This window comes from Drosophila miranda, chromosome 4 (assembly GCF_003369915.1).
Source record: "Drosophila miranda strain MSH22 chromosome 4, D.miranda_PacBio2.1, whole genome shotgun sequence".
In the NCBI taxonomy this organism is placed as follows: Eukaryota; Metazoa; Arthropoda; class Insecta; order Diptera; family Drosophilidae; genus Drosophila; species Drosophila miranda.
In genome coordinates this window covers 9,250,442-9,265,053 of record NC_046677.1, presented here as the reverse complement: position 1 = coordinate 9,265,053, position 14,612 = coordinate 9,250,442, and the positions used below count along the sequence as shown (strand labels likewise).

General features: G+C 44.3%; 6 protein-coding genes across 6 annotated transcripts; 2 read left to right on the top strand and 4 right to left on the bottom strand.

The window, feature by feature from the left end:
• Positions 1-39: 39 nt before the first annotated feature.
• LOC108164233 lies at positions 40-2,425 on the bottom strand. Its single transcript, XM_017299864.2, has 2 exons — positions 1,740-2,425; positions 40-1,676 (listed from the first exon to the last, which is right to left on the bottom strand). The coding sequence occupies exons 1-2, from the start codon at positions 2,357-2,359 to the stop codon at positions 116-118; spliced, it is 2,181 nt and encodes a 726-aa protein (XP_017155353.1). The 5' UTR covers positions 2,360-2,425; the 3' UTR covers positions 40-115.
• Positions 2,426-2,963: 538 nt separating this feature from the next.
• LOC117185761 lies at positions 2,964-5,625 on the bottom strand. The gene is made up of 2 exons (XM_017299585.2): positions 4,924-5,625; positions 2,964-4,861 (listed from the first exon to the last, which is right to left on the bottom strand). Exons 1-2 carry the CDS (start codon positions 5,433-5,435, stop codon positions 3,202-3,204), a joined length of 2,172 nt encoding a protein of 723 aa, XP_017155074.1. The 5' UTR covers positions 5,436-5,625; the 3' UTR covers positions 2,964-3,201.
• On the bottom strand, positions 5,447-7,802 carry LOC108164011. The gene is made up of 3 exons (XM_033393365.1): positions 7,333-7,802; positions 6,972-7,272; positions 5,447-6,909 (listed from the first exon to the last, which is right to left on the bottom strand). Exons 1-3 carry the CDS (start codon positions 7,770-7,772, stop codon positions 5,653-5,655), a joined length of 1,998 nt encoding a protein of 665 aa, XP_033249256.1. The 5' UTR covers positions 7,773-7,802; the 3' UTR covers positions 5,447-5,652.
• A 516-nt stretch (positions 7,803-8,318) lies between these two features.
• On the bottom strand, positions 8,319-9,417 carry LOC108164012. The gene is made up of 2 exons (XM_017299587.2): positions 9,045-9,417; positions 8,319-8,975 (listed from the first exon to the last, which is right to left on the bottom strand). Exons 1-2 carry the CDS (start codon positions 9,122-9,124, stop codon positions 8,741-8,743), a joined length of 315 nt encoding a protein of 104 aa, XP_017155076.1. The 5' UTR covers positions 9,125-9,417; the 3' UTR covers positions 8,319-8,740.
• Positions 9,418-9,896: 479 nt separating this feature from the next.
• On the top strand, positions 9,897-12,245 carry LOC108161227. The gene is made up of 2 exons (XM_033393778.1): positions 9,897-12,054; positions 12,160-12,245. The coding sequence occupies exon 1, from the start codon at positions 10,038-10,040 to the stop codon at positions 12,015-12,017; it is 1,980 nt and encodes a 659-aa protein (XP_033249669.1). The 5' UTR covers positions 9,897-10,037; the 3' UTR covers positions 12,018-12,054; positions 12,160-12,245.
• Positions 12,026-14,569, top strand: LOC108164106. Its single transcript, XM_017299697.2, has 2 exons — positions 12,026-12,721; positions 12,786-14,569. Exons 1-2 carry the CDS (start codon positions 12,243-12,245, stop codon positions 14,503-14,505), a joined length of 2,199 nt encoding a protein of 732 aa, XP_017155186.1. The 5' UTR covers positions 12,026-12,242; the 3' UTR covers positions 14,506-14,569.
• Positions 14,570-14,612: the final 43 nt, after the last annotated feature.

The following is a 14,612-nucleotide window of genomic DNA, read 5'->3' as shown; positions in this document are numbered from 1 at the left end:
AAAACAAAACAAAAAACCATGTATACAGCAGATATGTAATTAAGGTAATTGGTCATTAATCATTAATTAATCATTATCATTAATTTATTCGATGTGATGTTATTGGTCTTTTCTTCTACTGATTTGTCCAATCTGGATCAATGATTCCTCTGCAGAAGCAGAACTTTTTGGCAATTTTATCCTCGATGCAGAGCGAATCGTTGTGATATCTGTTCAAGCGACTGACATCGTCTATATTGAAGTCAGCCAATCGCTTCCGATTTTTGTCATAGCGCACAGTGGCCTCAAAGCGACCAGAAGGCGGGTTGGTGTGAAAGCGCAGACGATAGATGCTAATAGTACCGTATAAGGACTCCTGACCATCATCCTCGTTTAGCACCTTCCGCTCCGCATAGTCCAGATCCTCAAGAAGCAGGCGATCGCATTTTTTGTTATAATGATTCAAAACCAACCAACGATTGATGTAGAACAGCGTCAGTTTGACCATGTTATATGCGTCTCCGTTAAGCTTAATGGCCATGAATTCGTTGCAGGTACACCAGTGATCTCCGATGCAGGCATCCTTGCAGCTGCGCTCACGCGGCAATGGGTGCAGAAGAGATTGACTGGTGGGGCAATTTGTCAGCGGAGGAAGTTGATCGGAGGTCGATGCATTCAGCTGCAAAATGTGCCGCAGCGTATTGTGGAGATCGTAGGGAGACGAGAGGCGGTTGCGGTTCAAATACAGCGACTGGGCAAACCTAGGATATGTTTTGCGGAACCAGGGAGGCAAATAGATGTGCAGCATGGGCAAACGTTCTTCCAGAAACCCATCTGACAATTCGACGAGTTCACCAAACCGCTCGCCGTGATCGCTGAGCAATATCACGATGGATTTCTCAAAGACCTGACGCGTTTCGAGTAGCTTTAGGTAGTCCATGAGTATGCCATCCAAGCTGGAAGCTCCGTGATGATAGTCGTGGGTAAAAGTGCAGCTCCAGAAGAAACCGAAGGCTGGTTGCTCTAACTCCTCGATAAATCGTTGCGCAAACTGCATGCAGAAGTCGTACAAATACGAGACGGTTATTCGTCGACCCAAACAATAGTCGTAGCCAAATCTCCTGTAGGTACGCATCGATTGAGCTAAGCCCATCAGAAGAGGGCGCAGATAAAAGTCAGTTGGCACATGGCGAAAGCCAGAATCGTGTACCGAGAAGACGGAATCCTCAACTATATCTTCGCCATATGCCGTCGAGTAGCCTGCTTTCTTGTAATCCCTCCATATCCATGGACACGAATCCTGGTCTTCAGCGTAAGAAAATGAACAGATTTTCTTCAGCTCCTCTGGCGTGCTACCAGCCAAAACAGTGCAGAGATTTGGATACGTGTTGTCCGCTACTTTGTTGTAGCCCTCCAGCTCGAACCAGCCCAACTTTCGCACAAATTCGGCCGTCCGTGGCATGGTGCGCCTAAAGTTCATCCGCGACATGGTGTCCAGGCCCAGCATAATGACGCTGGGCTGTATATCCACTGGATGCGACCCAGTCCGGGATGTCTGGTTGACCACTTGCACGAGGGAAAAGGCGTCTCTCTGAATGATTCTCGACGCGTTCTTTTCATCATGGCACTCGGTTATAATTCCATTCATATTCTTGTCGAGAGGCATATCCTGTGTGATGTCGACGGGTTGCTGAAGACTGTGTAAAGAGGTTCATTGAATACAAATTCTATCAATCATTCCATGAATTCTACGGACTTACATACTAAAGAACTTTCCGGTAACATTTCGACCGTGGGTCACCTCTTGATAGCTGCATCTTAGGTCACTGACGTCCGGCGCGAGGCCGATAAGTACCTGGGAATTCACATGTATCTTGTACTTCTGTAGATTTCGATCGAAGCTCAGCGTAATCAGATCCGACTCATTCGTGCAGGTCTTCAGTTTAGCTGGAGTGAAGACAGCGAGAGCTTCGCTGGAGAAGGGATCTGCATAGGGCATCTTGCACTTTTGGCTATACACAAAGTAACGGTTTGCCGGCTTGGCTGTCATCTTTGGATTTCGGTTTTCCAGGAAGTCGACATCAATAGCGGTGGTGGTATCGTATCCTCGAGACGTCTCGACGAACGTTCGGTCCTTCTCCGCCTTCAACATGTGGTACTGCCGATCCTTCAAGTGCTCCTGTTTGGCCAGCTGATACAATCGCTCCGACCGAGATAGGGAGGGCGTCTCAATGGCGTCAGGAACCGGTCCACCGGCATCATCATCGCGATTAGAATGATTGGCCCATATAAAAATCAAAAGTATGCTAAAGAATATAATTGTGCACCTCTTTGGTTTGAAAAAGGATCTACGTCTGTACCACATTTTTCCTCGTTCCATGTGAAATTAAAGTAAGTTTTCTACAGCTCTTAGATCAGCTGATGATTGAGTGCAGGGCTGCTATGATTTTGGAAATATTTGGAGGCTAGTTTTCGTCAATACTACAAAAAAAGTACAACAAAAATGTCAGCATGACCAGTTGTTGTTGCCTTAAAACAACCATACCGTCGATTACTGTTTTATTTCGGAATCAAATTCATATATGTATTTTTGATTCTTCAAACACAGCTTCTGAAGCACCACGACCGTATTTTTTAATATTATCTTACATCAATCGACACGATCTTCTTTTTGACCGAATCTTGGATCTTGGAAATTCTTATTGGTGGACGTCATACTAATGTCGAAGGATGCCTCAATCTCACGGTATGTGACAATTTTCTCAATTTTTTCTTTCACAGCATCACATGCCAACTTCGTCTTGATAAAGCTAAAAGTGCCCTGGCCAAAAACTTAAGCTGTAGAGGTTGACAAATTTCGGAAATTGGTTGGAAATTTTACTTTACAAGTCTTAATCTTAATTTTTTCGATAGTGGCTTTAAATTAAAACAGAAACTTAAAAAAACATTTCAACAACGAAGGAAATCAGAACGTTTTAGATAGATATGTATCACAATATGTATGTATGGTATTTATTGCTAAAGTAGTATTTATTGACATTCGCAGAATCCACATTGGTAGCAAAAAGCGATTCGATTCAAAATACTACGCCACAAATTATTTAAAAGCAATCAAATAGATTAAATCATTCACAGCGTGCCAATGTATTATGAACAAAAATTCGGGACCCCTTCGAAAAATCCTGGGTACGGCTTGGAAACTACTCCAGTTTATTGAGATATTTATATATTAAGTTTAAGATTAACGTTCAAAGGAACATCATTCCATTCATCATATTCGTCCTCTTGCTCCTTCAGCCAGCCATATCTGACTTTCCTTATTTTTGTATCTTCGTCATCGGAATATGTATTTTTGAGGCAAACACATAGTTTCTTGGCCAGTAAATCCTCTACACAATAAGATTCGTTGCGGTAGGAGTTCAATCGACTTATCTCATCCAAGTCAAGAGATACGTGCTCCGCGTTGAATTTACTACTGACAAGAGATCGAAATTTCCCATTATTCGGTGAGGTCGTGAATTCCAATTGATATATCTCCATGCCATTGGGCGGGGCAATTTCGACACCAACGTCATCAAAGTGCAGCTGGCGGCTTGCTTTTAGCAATTTGCGAAGGTACAATGTCTCGCAGTCGGCATCCAGATTCAGTTTCGCCAAGAACTTGTTCATTCGATAGACAATCACTTGGGCCAATTTCAAACTAACGCCAGTGGTGGATACGGGGACATATGTTTCGCAGGCGCACCAATGAATGGGAATATTGGCATCGGAGCAACCTCTGTTTTTGGGCACCACCCGAAGGAGAGATCGGCAATTGATGCAAGAATAGGAATTTATAAAGTCAATTCCTGGACGAATCTGCTCCAAAATGTGTCTGATGCCCAGATGCAGATCATAGCTGGAGGTAAGACGATTCCTGTTGAGCCGAAGGGCGCGCGCCATCTGTGGATAGCGGCGACGGTACCAGGGCGGCAGATAGATATGAAGCATAGGCAGACGCTCCTCGAGGAAGCCAGAAGGATGATTCGCCAAATACCCATACCTTGCCCCGTGGTCGCTGAACAAAATGACAATGGCCCTGTCGAATAATCCATACTCCTTGAACTCCTCCAAGTACTTGACAAAGATCGCGTCCAGATTTGCGCCCCCGCTGTGATCGTCGTGGGTGAAACTACTCGTCCAGAAAAAACCGAACAGTGGCTTCGGTGTCTCATGTACAAAGCGCTGGATTAGCTGCTTGGCATAGTCAAACACATAGCTGAAGCTGTGCCTCCGGCCCAGGCAGTATTTACAGCCAATCCACTCCACCGATTTGAGGACATGCTCGAGTATCATCATGAAGGGACGCAGATAAAAGTCGACCGGCTTCCGTACAAAGCCCGATTTCAAATAGTTGAATGTCGATATGGAGGGCAGATCCTCCGCATACGCAGTCAGGTAGCCGGCATTGTGAAAGTGGTCCCACAAATACGTAATGTAGTTAAAGCAACCCGTAGTCTTTAGGTTACAACCCTTTGACCAGTTCTTGGCGCTGCGACCCGTCAGCACGGCCAGCAGATTGGGCAAAGTGTTGTCTGCCACTTTGTTGTAGCCCTCCATCTCATACCAGCCACTATGACGGACGAATTTCGAGGTGAGCGGCATCGTTCGGTGGAAGTTCATTCGGGACATGGTGTCGATGCCAAAGAGAAAGACACTGGGATAGTTTGTGCCGCGCCAGTCATCGCTCGTCTCGTTGCGATCCACCGGATGCTGGACAAAGGAAAAAGCATCGGCCTGCAACACACGAGAGGTGTTGTCGAGATCATTGCACTGCACAACCAATCCCAGAAAATGGTGAGGAACAATAAAGTCGTTTTCGAAGAGTTCAGCACGACGGGCACTATAAAAGAGATCATTCAGGCTAAAGCTATTCCACTTACTACTGGTGTACAAAGTACTCACACGGCATATGAATCGTTGGTTCCAGCCATTGTTTCAAAATAAAAACAAGCATAATTCGAAATGTTTGAAAAGCGTGTCTTCATCACTTCTTTGTTCAGGTGCAATATGTAGTGCTTCGTTTTGCGGTGATAGAGAACGCTGAAAAGGTCCGGATCCTCTGTGCAGGTTTTATAAGGATAAGGGACCGACAAGTTCAAGAAATCTTCCGATAGTGGATCGACATAGGGTATCTTACACTTGCGACTAAACACAAAGAAATTTTCCGCAACACTTATTGGTGTTTTCTCTATCGTATGGATGTTGATTTTTTGTGGATCGAAAACGGTTGCTGGTTGCACATCTTTTGTCGCTGATTTGTTGTGTAAAGTAATTGGCACCAGATTTTGTTGCCTTGATAGTTTGCTTTGTGGCGAGTCTGGTTTGAGCTCTCCATTATGATTTAAAAATATAAAGACCACCATCAAGATGATGACACAAAGCACGACATTGCGGTTCAAATTGAATCCAAACATAGTTTGTTGTGTACTTGTAATAATTTTGTGTATTTATCTGTACAATTGCAGGATCAATCGAAGCACACTTTTTTCCGAGCAATGTTAGTACAAACATATGCGAGAGTTTGAAGAAACCTGTTAGACTGCGCGCCCAGCGTTTTAACAACATTTATATCTTCTTGTATTTCCTATCTAAGTTACTAATAACGTTTAATATTAGTCGAGATTATGAAGTCTATGGCTTGAGATCGCTAAAGCATATACAATATAATTTAGCTATTTTATCTTCAATGCAGGTCGAATCTTCCTTATAGGAATTCGTACGACTGATTGTCTCCACATTCACCTCGGCCGTTTCGGTGACATTGTTGAAGACAACCGTTGCCTCGAAGTCGGCGCTGTTTTGTTGCACCTTGAACTTTGTGCGGTATATGGCCTCCTTCAGTTCGGGCAGCTCATCGTGCCAGCTGATGTCCAGACCCGTTTTTATGTTCGTGTTGTGGACGTAGCTTAGTGATAGATTGCTGCACAGGTGGGTGAGATTCTTTTCCACGAAATACTCATTCATGCGGGGGATCACACTCTCGGCTATGCGATCAGCCCAACCCAGATGGGATATGGTTCGATATGGCTCACACGTACACCAATGCTCATCAATGGCCGCCTGGCCACAAGTCCGGTCCTCGGGCAGTGGGTAAAACAACGACTGGCAGGTGGGGCAGTCATAGGATTTGGGCAATTCAGGCATACCCGGTATGCCACCACCGACCTCAATGACATGCATCAGCGTATTGTGTAGGTCAAAGTTCGAACTCAATCGATTCTGATTGATCTCCAGGGCACGGGCGTAGCTCGGGTACTCTTCACGAAACCAAGGAGGCAGGTAAATGAACATCATTGGCAAACGCGACTCCAGGAAACCCGAGTTTAGGTCTCTTAACTTGCCGAACCTTGTTCCATGATCGGCAAAGAATATCATTATAGTATGATCGAAGGCCCCGTCGATTTCATAGTTGATCAGATCGGTAAGTACCTTGTTCTGCATGGCTGAAGGCATGAAGGGATCGTCATGACTGTAGTGATTGGTCCAGAACATGCCCCAAATGGGTCGCTCCTTGACATATCGCTGCATGAACTGCCGGCAATAATCGTAGATATAACGATTTGCCAAACGGCGCCCCATGCAGTACCTCATAAACTGACCGGGCAGGCGTTTAACCTCTGTCTCTTCCTCCAGTGCCCGCAGAAAGGGTCGGAAGTAGTAATCAGTAGGCTTTTCGGTGAATCCGGGCTTCAGATAGTTGAACGTATTCGATCCACTCTCATCCTCCGCGTAGGCCGTCAAGTAGCTGGCGTTCTTGAAGTAGTGCCATATCATTGGCATCTCCTCGAAGCAGCCGGACTGGTCCGTGTCGCAGACCTGGGACTTTGCCGTATCCGGTGAATAGCCACTGAGAATTGCAAACAGATTGGGAAACGAATTGTCGGCCACCTGAAAGAGAGAGCCCGGGTGTCAGCACAGACTGCGAACAGAGGGTGATAGGCCATTCTTACCTTATTGTATCCCTGCATCTCATACCATCCAGTGCCCTTAAGGAACTTGTATACCTTTGGCATCGTGCGCCGTAGATTTATGCGGGACAACGAATCAATGCCGTACATTATAACGCTAGGCTTTCGGGGCACTAACGCCCTCTTCTTGGGTGTGGGCTCCTCTGGCTGATACTGTATGAATATGAGAGCATCCCGCTGCAGCACTTTGTGGGGCTCTTCCGCCGTCTGGCACTCCAGCAGCATCCCCTCCACATGTTTGGGCACCACATAGCCGTCAGTGAAGTATTTATCTGCCTTGAGTCTGCACGGATGGAAAAGAGACTAATTTGCTTCATAAGAATCGGATCTCATCTTGTATTACTTGTCGTAGGTGTCTACGTGCTGGCCGTAGCTGATTTCCTCATAGAAACAATTGTACTCCGCATCCGTAAAGTTGAGCAGCTGCTGAGCGACCTGTTGATTGATATGCAACACATATCGCTGCCGCTGGGAGTCGTATGCGGATGTGACGAGATCACTTTCATTCGAGCAGACCACAAAGGTCTGAGGCTTGTATATTTTCATGACTTCCTCGTTGAACGGGTCTACAAAGGGTATATGACACTGGGCCGTCTTCACAAAGTATTTTTGTGGTGTGAGAGTGGCATTAACGATTCGCGATAGAAGGGAAACTGTATTCGCATTTTTTTCATTCGGTAATTCATTTGGAAAACGATTGGAAAACACGAAGATCAGCAAAAGTATGCAGAACCCGAAGAACCATTTGTATAGGGGGTGTGCGGCACGAAAGCGCGAATCCATGTTGTGCCATCGACCACAAAGAAAACTCAACTGAAGACTTCCCATTGTCCCCAAAAAAAACGAAGACACTATACACATATACCCGAATACCCAATTTTTATGGTTTTCGCGCTGTTATCACATATTGGGAAGCAATGCCATGACCTGCGCTGAATGCGTAGGTATTCAGTAATTTCCTAACCTGTTGAGTGCACGTTCAAGTGGCGTTCGACCATTTTATCTGCCACTTTCGATAATTGTAACATTCGAAGCAATCAGAGAAGAGAACTTAAGAGGCATGTAGCTAGCTTTCGGTAGCTCTGGGCAAAAGGTACTTTGCCGATTGTTTTTTGGGCAGTACACAGAGAAATAAAACTTGACCAAAGAATTATACAACATTTTCAGTGGCCTTAAATATTCAAAGAATGTGTGGCACTGATCCACATAGGGATATTTTAATGATGCCTTCTAAAAAATAAACACTATTCGTATGAACACGGTATAATAATAGGTATATATTAGAATGACTTTATTATTATTAGCATTATTATATCTTTAACTCTGAAAAACATATGCAATATAGCTTTTTGATTTGGAGTCCGTTTTGTATGTGTTTATTCGACTTATACGCTCTAAATTGATCTCAAGAGCTTCGGTGATATAATTGCACAATTAGCCAACTGCCAAAGAATTCGGCATCATTTTCATTTACCATGAACTTTGTGCGATAAGACAGCATTTTTGTATCCACTGAGGTGGCATCCTTCTGGTGACGTACTTTTATGTCAGAATGCTGCAAAATCGATTTAGATTATCCTGCCAGAGGTATTCCTTTATTCAATAAAAAAACTCAATGGGCTATGCGCCTGGTCCATTCACCTTTTACTTCTCGATAGGCATTGCACGTGCAGTAGGTTTCTTCGAAGGCAGCCTGAGAGCAGTTCCGGTCCTCGGGTATCGGAAGGAGTAACGATTGACACGCAGGGCATTCATATGACTTGGACAGTGCAGATTCTCTCGTGACACCGACTATCTAAAGGATATGCTTGACAGTATTGTACACATCGAAGTTGGAGCTCAAGCGATGCTGGTTCGGGGTACTGGTACTGGTACTCCCGCCGGAACCAGGGCGGCAGGTAAATGAACATCATGGGCAGTGCCGGCAATACCTTCCACGGACACTGGTAGCACATAGCTTGTCCGAAATATATCCTATCTCCCATTCTGCACATGGAGAAATCGGTTTACTGAGAACACTGCTTCCATTTATTACATCATTGAAACTGTTTTTACCTGTCGTAATCTTCCGCTTTCTCACCGTAAATAATTTTCAGATGGAAGCATGTGTATGGGATATTATACGACTGAAGCATCCCGTGGATCACATGCTCGTTGATGAGCAGCACATATTGATTGATGTATTTGTCGTATTGAATATCGATTAGATCACTTTCATTTGTGCAGGGTATGAACGTCAGAGGTTTTTAGTTTTTAGTGTTTGTAGTGAATGGATCCACATACGACACATTGCAGTCTTGACATAATACTTTTTCACGACATTTTCTATATTCTGAATGCTGTATAAAATGATTAAAATTATGAGCAATAAACAGCAAAGACACGTTCTACGTAAACCGCACCATCACTTGACTGATATTACAGTCCGTTCGAGGCGTTTTTCTTATGTTTTCCTTAGTACTTTAAGCGAAGAAAATCAATTGTACGCTCAGAAGCGCCCATTATGACTTGGAGATATCTCGACTGGTTCAAGCTGGTTACAAGGGAAACGGATGGAAAGAGAATATTGTGAGTCCTAATTTGACGCTTGGCATCAGATAAAACAAAGTTACAGGTGCCGGAATTCCCCTTGTATTCAAGAAACTTTTCCGTACAAAGAGGGAAACAAAGGGGAATGAGGGACTCCCTCATAGAGGGCTTCACAATCACCAGACTTTAGTAACGCCGGTCTATGCGGTTGCTATCCACATAAAAGATAATAGGTTCTGTTCTTAGAAAATAAGTTTCATTCTCAAGATTTGAAATCCAACCAATTTGTATTCAATGTCATTCATTATCTTGTGATAAAACAATGAATAGTATCGTCACAGAATACTTGAATATATATTCATTTGTATTCATTTATTTGTTTTTATTGCCATTCGATTTTCAACATAAATTTTCAGTTGTGTTAAAACAAAACAAAAATAAATAATTTACCATAAAATCGCTTTCGACACATAACAATCGTAGATGTTTTGAATGTAATGGATCATTACAACAGTAACAATGACACGTTGGACACTTCTAATACTAATTTTGGCTCTACCATTAATCTTCGCGGTGGATAAAATAAAAACATCGCGAAAAGAGTTCCCTCCACAGAAAGAAAATGGAAACAACTACTACATCGAAACATCAGAGTGTCGTATTCTGAATACCCAAAAAATGTCAAAAAATGCCACGAATAGTAGAAAGGATGACGATTATGAGAAATGCTACCAAGATGATGATTTGATCACCACAGACTTCCATGACGAACACCAGCGATATGTGATGCTTATAAACGATCTTGTTTCGCAACTGATCGTTGAGTACAATTGCACTTATCGTGAGATTGGAAGGCGAAAAAATATCGGCCTGAAAAAAGTGCCCTTTCAGAATGGTTATGTGGTGCCCCATAATGTGGAGAGCATGGCAGTTACCTGCAGCAATAGCCTGGGGGAAGTGCTCCAAACAAGGACCTTGGCCTTTGTGCAGCCCCGCAGTGGGCGCCAACCGCCAATATCTAAGCGCCGAAAGCCCAATGTAATCATGATGGGTATTGGTAGCATTTCCCGAACGATTTTTCACCAAAACTTTCCAGAATTTAGCAAGCGTCTTCAAATGGAGGGCTGGTACGAGATGCAAGGATACGGCAGAGTGGACAAGGGCCTCATGCCCAATTTAATGGCCATTCTCTCCGGCTACATTCCTCAAACGTGGCAGAACATAGGTTGCCATTCGAAGAAACAAGGCTGCTTGGAGACGCTGCCCTTGATCTGGAATCAATTCAAGCAGAGGGGTTATCTGACGGCCTACGCGGAGGACGTGAGCTATCAAAATGTCTTTAACTTTGAAAAGTCCAGCCTCGATTACTATGCTAAGGGAATCGACAGTAAAGTTCCCACTGACTGCATTGGCAGAATGATGAACATTCGATATGTCTATGAATTCTGTCAGCAATTTCTGGAACGACATATGACCACGGAATCTCAGCAGCCTCTGTTTGGACTCTTTCGGACCAACAGCTCGAGCTACGACATGTTTGCGGATGGTAAAATTTTGGAACCATTTTTTATGGAATATATTCTGAGCTTCATTGAGCTGGGACTCTTTAAGGAATCGATTGTGATCATCTTCAGCGATGAGGGCCCAGGCTCAGGCCATGAGGAGACCCTGCCTATGCTGTTTATCTGGCTGCCTCCTTGGTTCCGTGCCGAGCATCCTGAAGCGGTGCAGGCCTTGCAAATCAATAGCCAACGACTTACCTCCCCATACGACTTGCATCTGACTCTCCAGTACATTCTGGAGCTGGGCGAAAGATGGCCACACGCTGTGGAGGAGCTGGAGGACTGTCCGAAATGCCAGACACTTCTGGCGCCGATAAATGAGAGCCGCGTCTGCCCGGATGCGGGAATAAGTGATGAAACATGCCCTTGCGGCATCTACAAGTCACTTGCCACCAGGCACACAGAGCATCTGCCGTTGGGTACGCTTCTTGTGCGCAGTATAAACGAATACTTGCACCACAGAAATCTTCAAGAGTTCTGCTCCAATTTCACCCTCAAGTCCGTTGCAGCCGTTTCCATGCGTGTGGAGGAGCGTCAGTCACCATCGTACATCAACACCTATCGAGTGACATTCAGCGTCAACCGACAGCTCTTCGGAAGCGCCAATCCCAATCATCCAGAGTTCTCCGGAAGTATACGCTATAACCACAAGCTGAAAACTATGGACTATCTGAACGTGGGATCCATTCAAAGATTGGATCCCTATCGAAACGATTCCAATTGCATGAAAAAACTGACAGGAAAGAAGTTTTGTGTGTGCAAGAGCCGAATGGAGAAACTCATTGAAAAATTAAATACCCAGAGCATAAAGAAAAAGACAAAAAAGGAAATTCTTATACTTAAAAAAGAAAAGAGATTGCCAAACCCGAAATACCAAAAAAAAAGCAAGCAACGTCGACACCCGGCAGAAAAAAACGTTGGAAAACACAACAAATAATCGAAAGGAAGCCTCGATAAAGAAAAATTGATAATCGGTAAATTTGATAAATCAGTGTCAACCAGGAGATACCCGTTGTAAAACAACGACAACATTCAATTTAGAAACTTTTAAAACTTGTTAAAGCTTTCATACTTTCCAGAAACTCATGTCTAATGGATTTTGCACCAAAACATTACAATTATCACGCTAAAAATGTATAATGTTTCCGGCAGTCGCTAGTTAATGAGTTCATCTATGATGAATGTGTGGAGTTTTCGGTGCTTTGTGATACTCTGTTTACTCTTGATCACCATTTGCCTTATCGATGGAGCGAAAAAAAAGAATAATAAGTATACGATACCCAATAAATATAAAAGAGTTTTCACAATTGCTGTACCACAGAAGTCTCGGGCAAGTAGGAAACCCATGAAGGCAAAGATTCAAAGGCGAAGTGTTACAACCAGAAAAAATACCACCGACACACCATATGCTGAATCAATCAAAGATCAACTGCTTAGGAAGAAGCCCATTCAGGATGTTCATGATATTGTGAGGTCCAATTACGATCATCTGCGCCACCTGCATATCCTACATGTCAGCCAATCTGCGGTCAATCTCACATTGCGTACGTTAGAGAGAAAGCCGAAGGATATGACGTATACATGTGGGTATCGCAGGATCACCACAAATCCAATGGGACTCTACATCAATGGTAGCATCAAGTAAGGAATCCCATGAATAATAGCCAAGCAACTGCAGCTCATTCGACAAACATTCTTTCGTCAGTCGCGCGGTGGAGACTCCTTTCCATGATACTTATATTGTCCCTGAAGATGTGATGGGCTTGATTGCCATCTGCAAAGACAGTCTGGGGGATGTGCTACAGGTTGAACCCTTCACCTTTGTCCAGTCAATACATCAGTCATCCAATCAGCAGCCAAAGAGTCATCGTCGTCCCAGTGTCATCATGTTCGGCTTCAATGGTATGACCCCGAACGACTTTCGATCCACACTAGACGATATGCCAGGACTGAAAAGCAATATAGATGGCTGGTTCGAGATGGAGAACTACAAGAGAATGGGCGATAATAGCTATATTAATCTGATGGCCCTAATATCGGGTTACAGTCCCAGTGCGGTGCACAATCTTCAATCGGCCAGCGACATGGACGCGATGCCATTAATTTGGAAGCAATACAAGGAAAAGGGCTACCTAACGGCCTATGCAGAGGATCTCACGCTCATCCGAAAGTTCGAATTTGAGTTCGGGGAGAAGCCCGTCGACTACTATCTGCGACCATTCATGCGGGGCATAGCCGACAGTTTGCATCTACGCAATCGATCCACAGAGTATGTGGGCAGGCGGCTGTATGTGGACTATGTCTACGACTATTGTCAGCAATTGCTGGAGCGTTACCTCAACAACACACAACCCTTGTTCGGGCTCTTCTGGACGAGCAATTTCGTCACGGATCACAATCGGCCAAAAAGGGAGCCCACGTTGATGGACTATATAAAACGCTTCGAACAGTTGGGGCTTTTCAGTGAAGCGATTGTAATATTCTTCAGTGATCATGTCTGTCATCCCATGCTGTTCGTGTGGCTACCATCGTGGGTTCGTCTGCAATACCCTGACATATCCGTGGCTCTGGCGATCAATACACAGCGGATGACCTCACCCCATGATTTGTACCTCACGTTGCAGGACATTCTGAACTTGGGAACGAAGGTGGTAGCAGATCTGTTGCAACCAGAGGGTTGCCCCACCTGCCTAACGCTCTTTAAGGAAATTCCCACGAATCGCACCTGCCATGAGGCGGGTCGCAGCGAGAACTACTGCGACTGTGCCTCTTCCATGGAACTGATGCAGGAGGAGACCGAGATGTTGCCCCTCGGCTGGCTCCTGGTCGACAGCCTCAACAAATACCTTCGCTCTCGCAACCTATTTAATCGCTGTGAAGCGTTTTCTTTGCAGAAAGTTGAGTCCATACATCAGCATAGTTCTTCCCTCAAGTCGAGTACTATCAAGTATCGAGTGCGCTTCACCACGCAGCCCAAAGCCGCGAGATTTCTGGCCACCGTTCTGTACAATCACGACACTAACCAATTGGTGAACGTCAGTGTTCCCACCTTTGGGCGACTGCTTCGATATACGCATCAATCAAAATGTGTGAAAGATGGGAATGACAAAAAGTTCTGTGTGTGCAAATCACCCCCCAAAAAGACGAAAAAGCGCAGGATATTACGAAGAAGGAAGAACAAACCGGACGCAAAAAAACAGAAATTGTTAAAATCTATGGACAGTTTAATGAAGAAGGTGGAGAAAATAGAGAAGCTCAACGCCTTGAGCCGACAACAAATCAGAGTGGAAATGCGAAAATTAAAAGAAGGAATTTTAACATCCACAACAGCTCCCGAATGGATCACCTATCTGGAACCCAGCACCACGCCAATGTCCGACGTAATCGAAACCCATGTCAACTTTCCGCTTACTCTTAACTTCTGATGCAAAACTTTCCTTCACGTAACTTTTTGCTTGTTTAACCAATAAAAGAAATGATCCCAGATAAGATAGAATGTCTAGGCATATAAATTTTACATTTATTTAAAGTC

Bases quoted from the DNA above. Each gene is read 5' to 3' on its own strand.
- LOC108164233 (XM_017299864.2), bottom strand. From the start codon at position 2,359: ATGGAACGAGGAAAAATGTGGTACAGACGTAGATCCTTTTTCAAACCA. The intron at 1,677-1,739 runs GTAAGTCCGTAG...CTCTTTACACAG, and splicing joins ACCGGAAAGTTCTTTAGTAT to TCTTCAGCAACCCGTCGACA.
- LOC117185761 (XM_017299585.2), bottom strand. From the start codon at position 5,435: ATGTTTGGATTCAATTTGAACCGCAATGTCGTGCTTTGTGTCATCATC. The intron at 4,862-4,923 runs GTGAGTACTTTG...TCTCTTTTATAG, and splicing joins ACCAACGATTCATATGCCGT to TGCCCGTCGTGCTGAACTCT.
- LOC108164011 (XM_033393365.1), bottom strand. From the start codon at position 7,772: ATGGATTCGCGCTTTCGTGCCGCACACCCCCTATACAAATGGTTCTTC. The intron at 7,273-7,332 runs GTAATACAAGAT...CCATCCGTGCAG, and splicing joins CACGTAGACACCTACGACAA to ACTCAAGGCAGATAAATACT. The intron at 6,910-6,971 runs GTAAGAATGGCC...TCTCTCTTTCAG, and splicing joins AGATGCAGGGATACAATAAG to GTGGCCGACAATTCGTTTCC.
- LOC108164012 (XM_017299587.2), bottom strand. From the start codon at position 9,124: ATGCTTCAGTCGTATAATATCCCATACACATGCTTCCATCTGAAAATT. The intron at 8,976-9,044 runs GTAAAAACAGTT...CTCCATGTGCAG, and splicing joins AAAGCGGAAGATTACGACAG to AATGGGAGATAGGATATATT.
- LOC108161227 (XM_033393778.1), top strand. From the start codon at position 10,038: ATGACACGTTGGACACTTCTAATACTAATTTTGGCTCTACCATTAATC.
- LOC108164106 (XM_017299697.2), top strand. From the start codon at position 12,243: ATGAGTTCATCTATGATGAATGTGTGGAGTTTTCGGTGCTTTGTGATA. The intron at 12,722-12,785 runs GTAAGGAATCCC...TTCTTTCGTCAG, and splicing joins TACATCAATGGTAGCATCAA to TCGCGCGGTGGAGACTCCTT.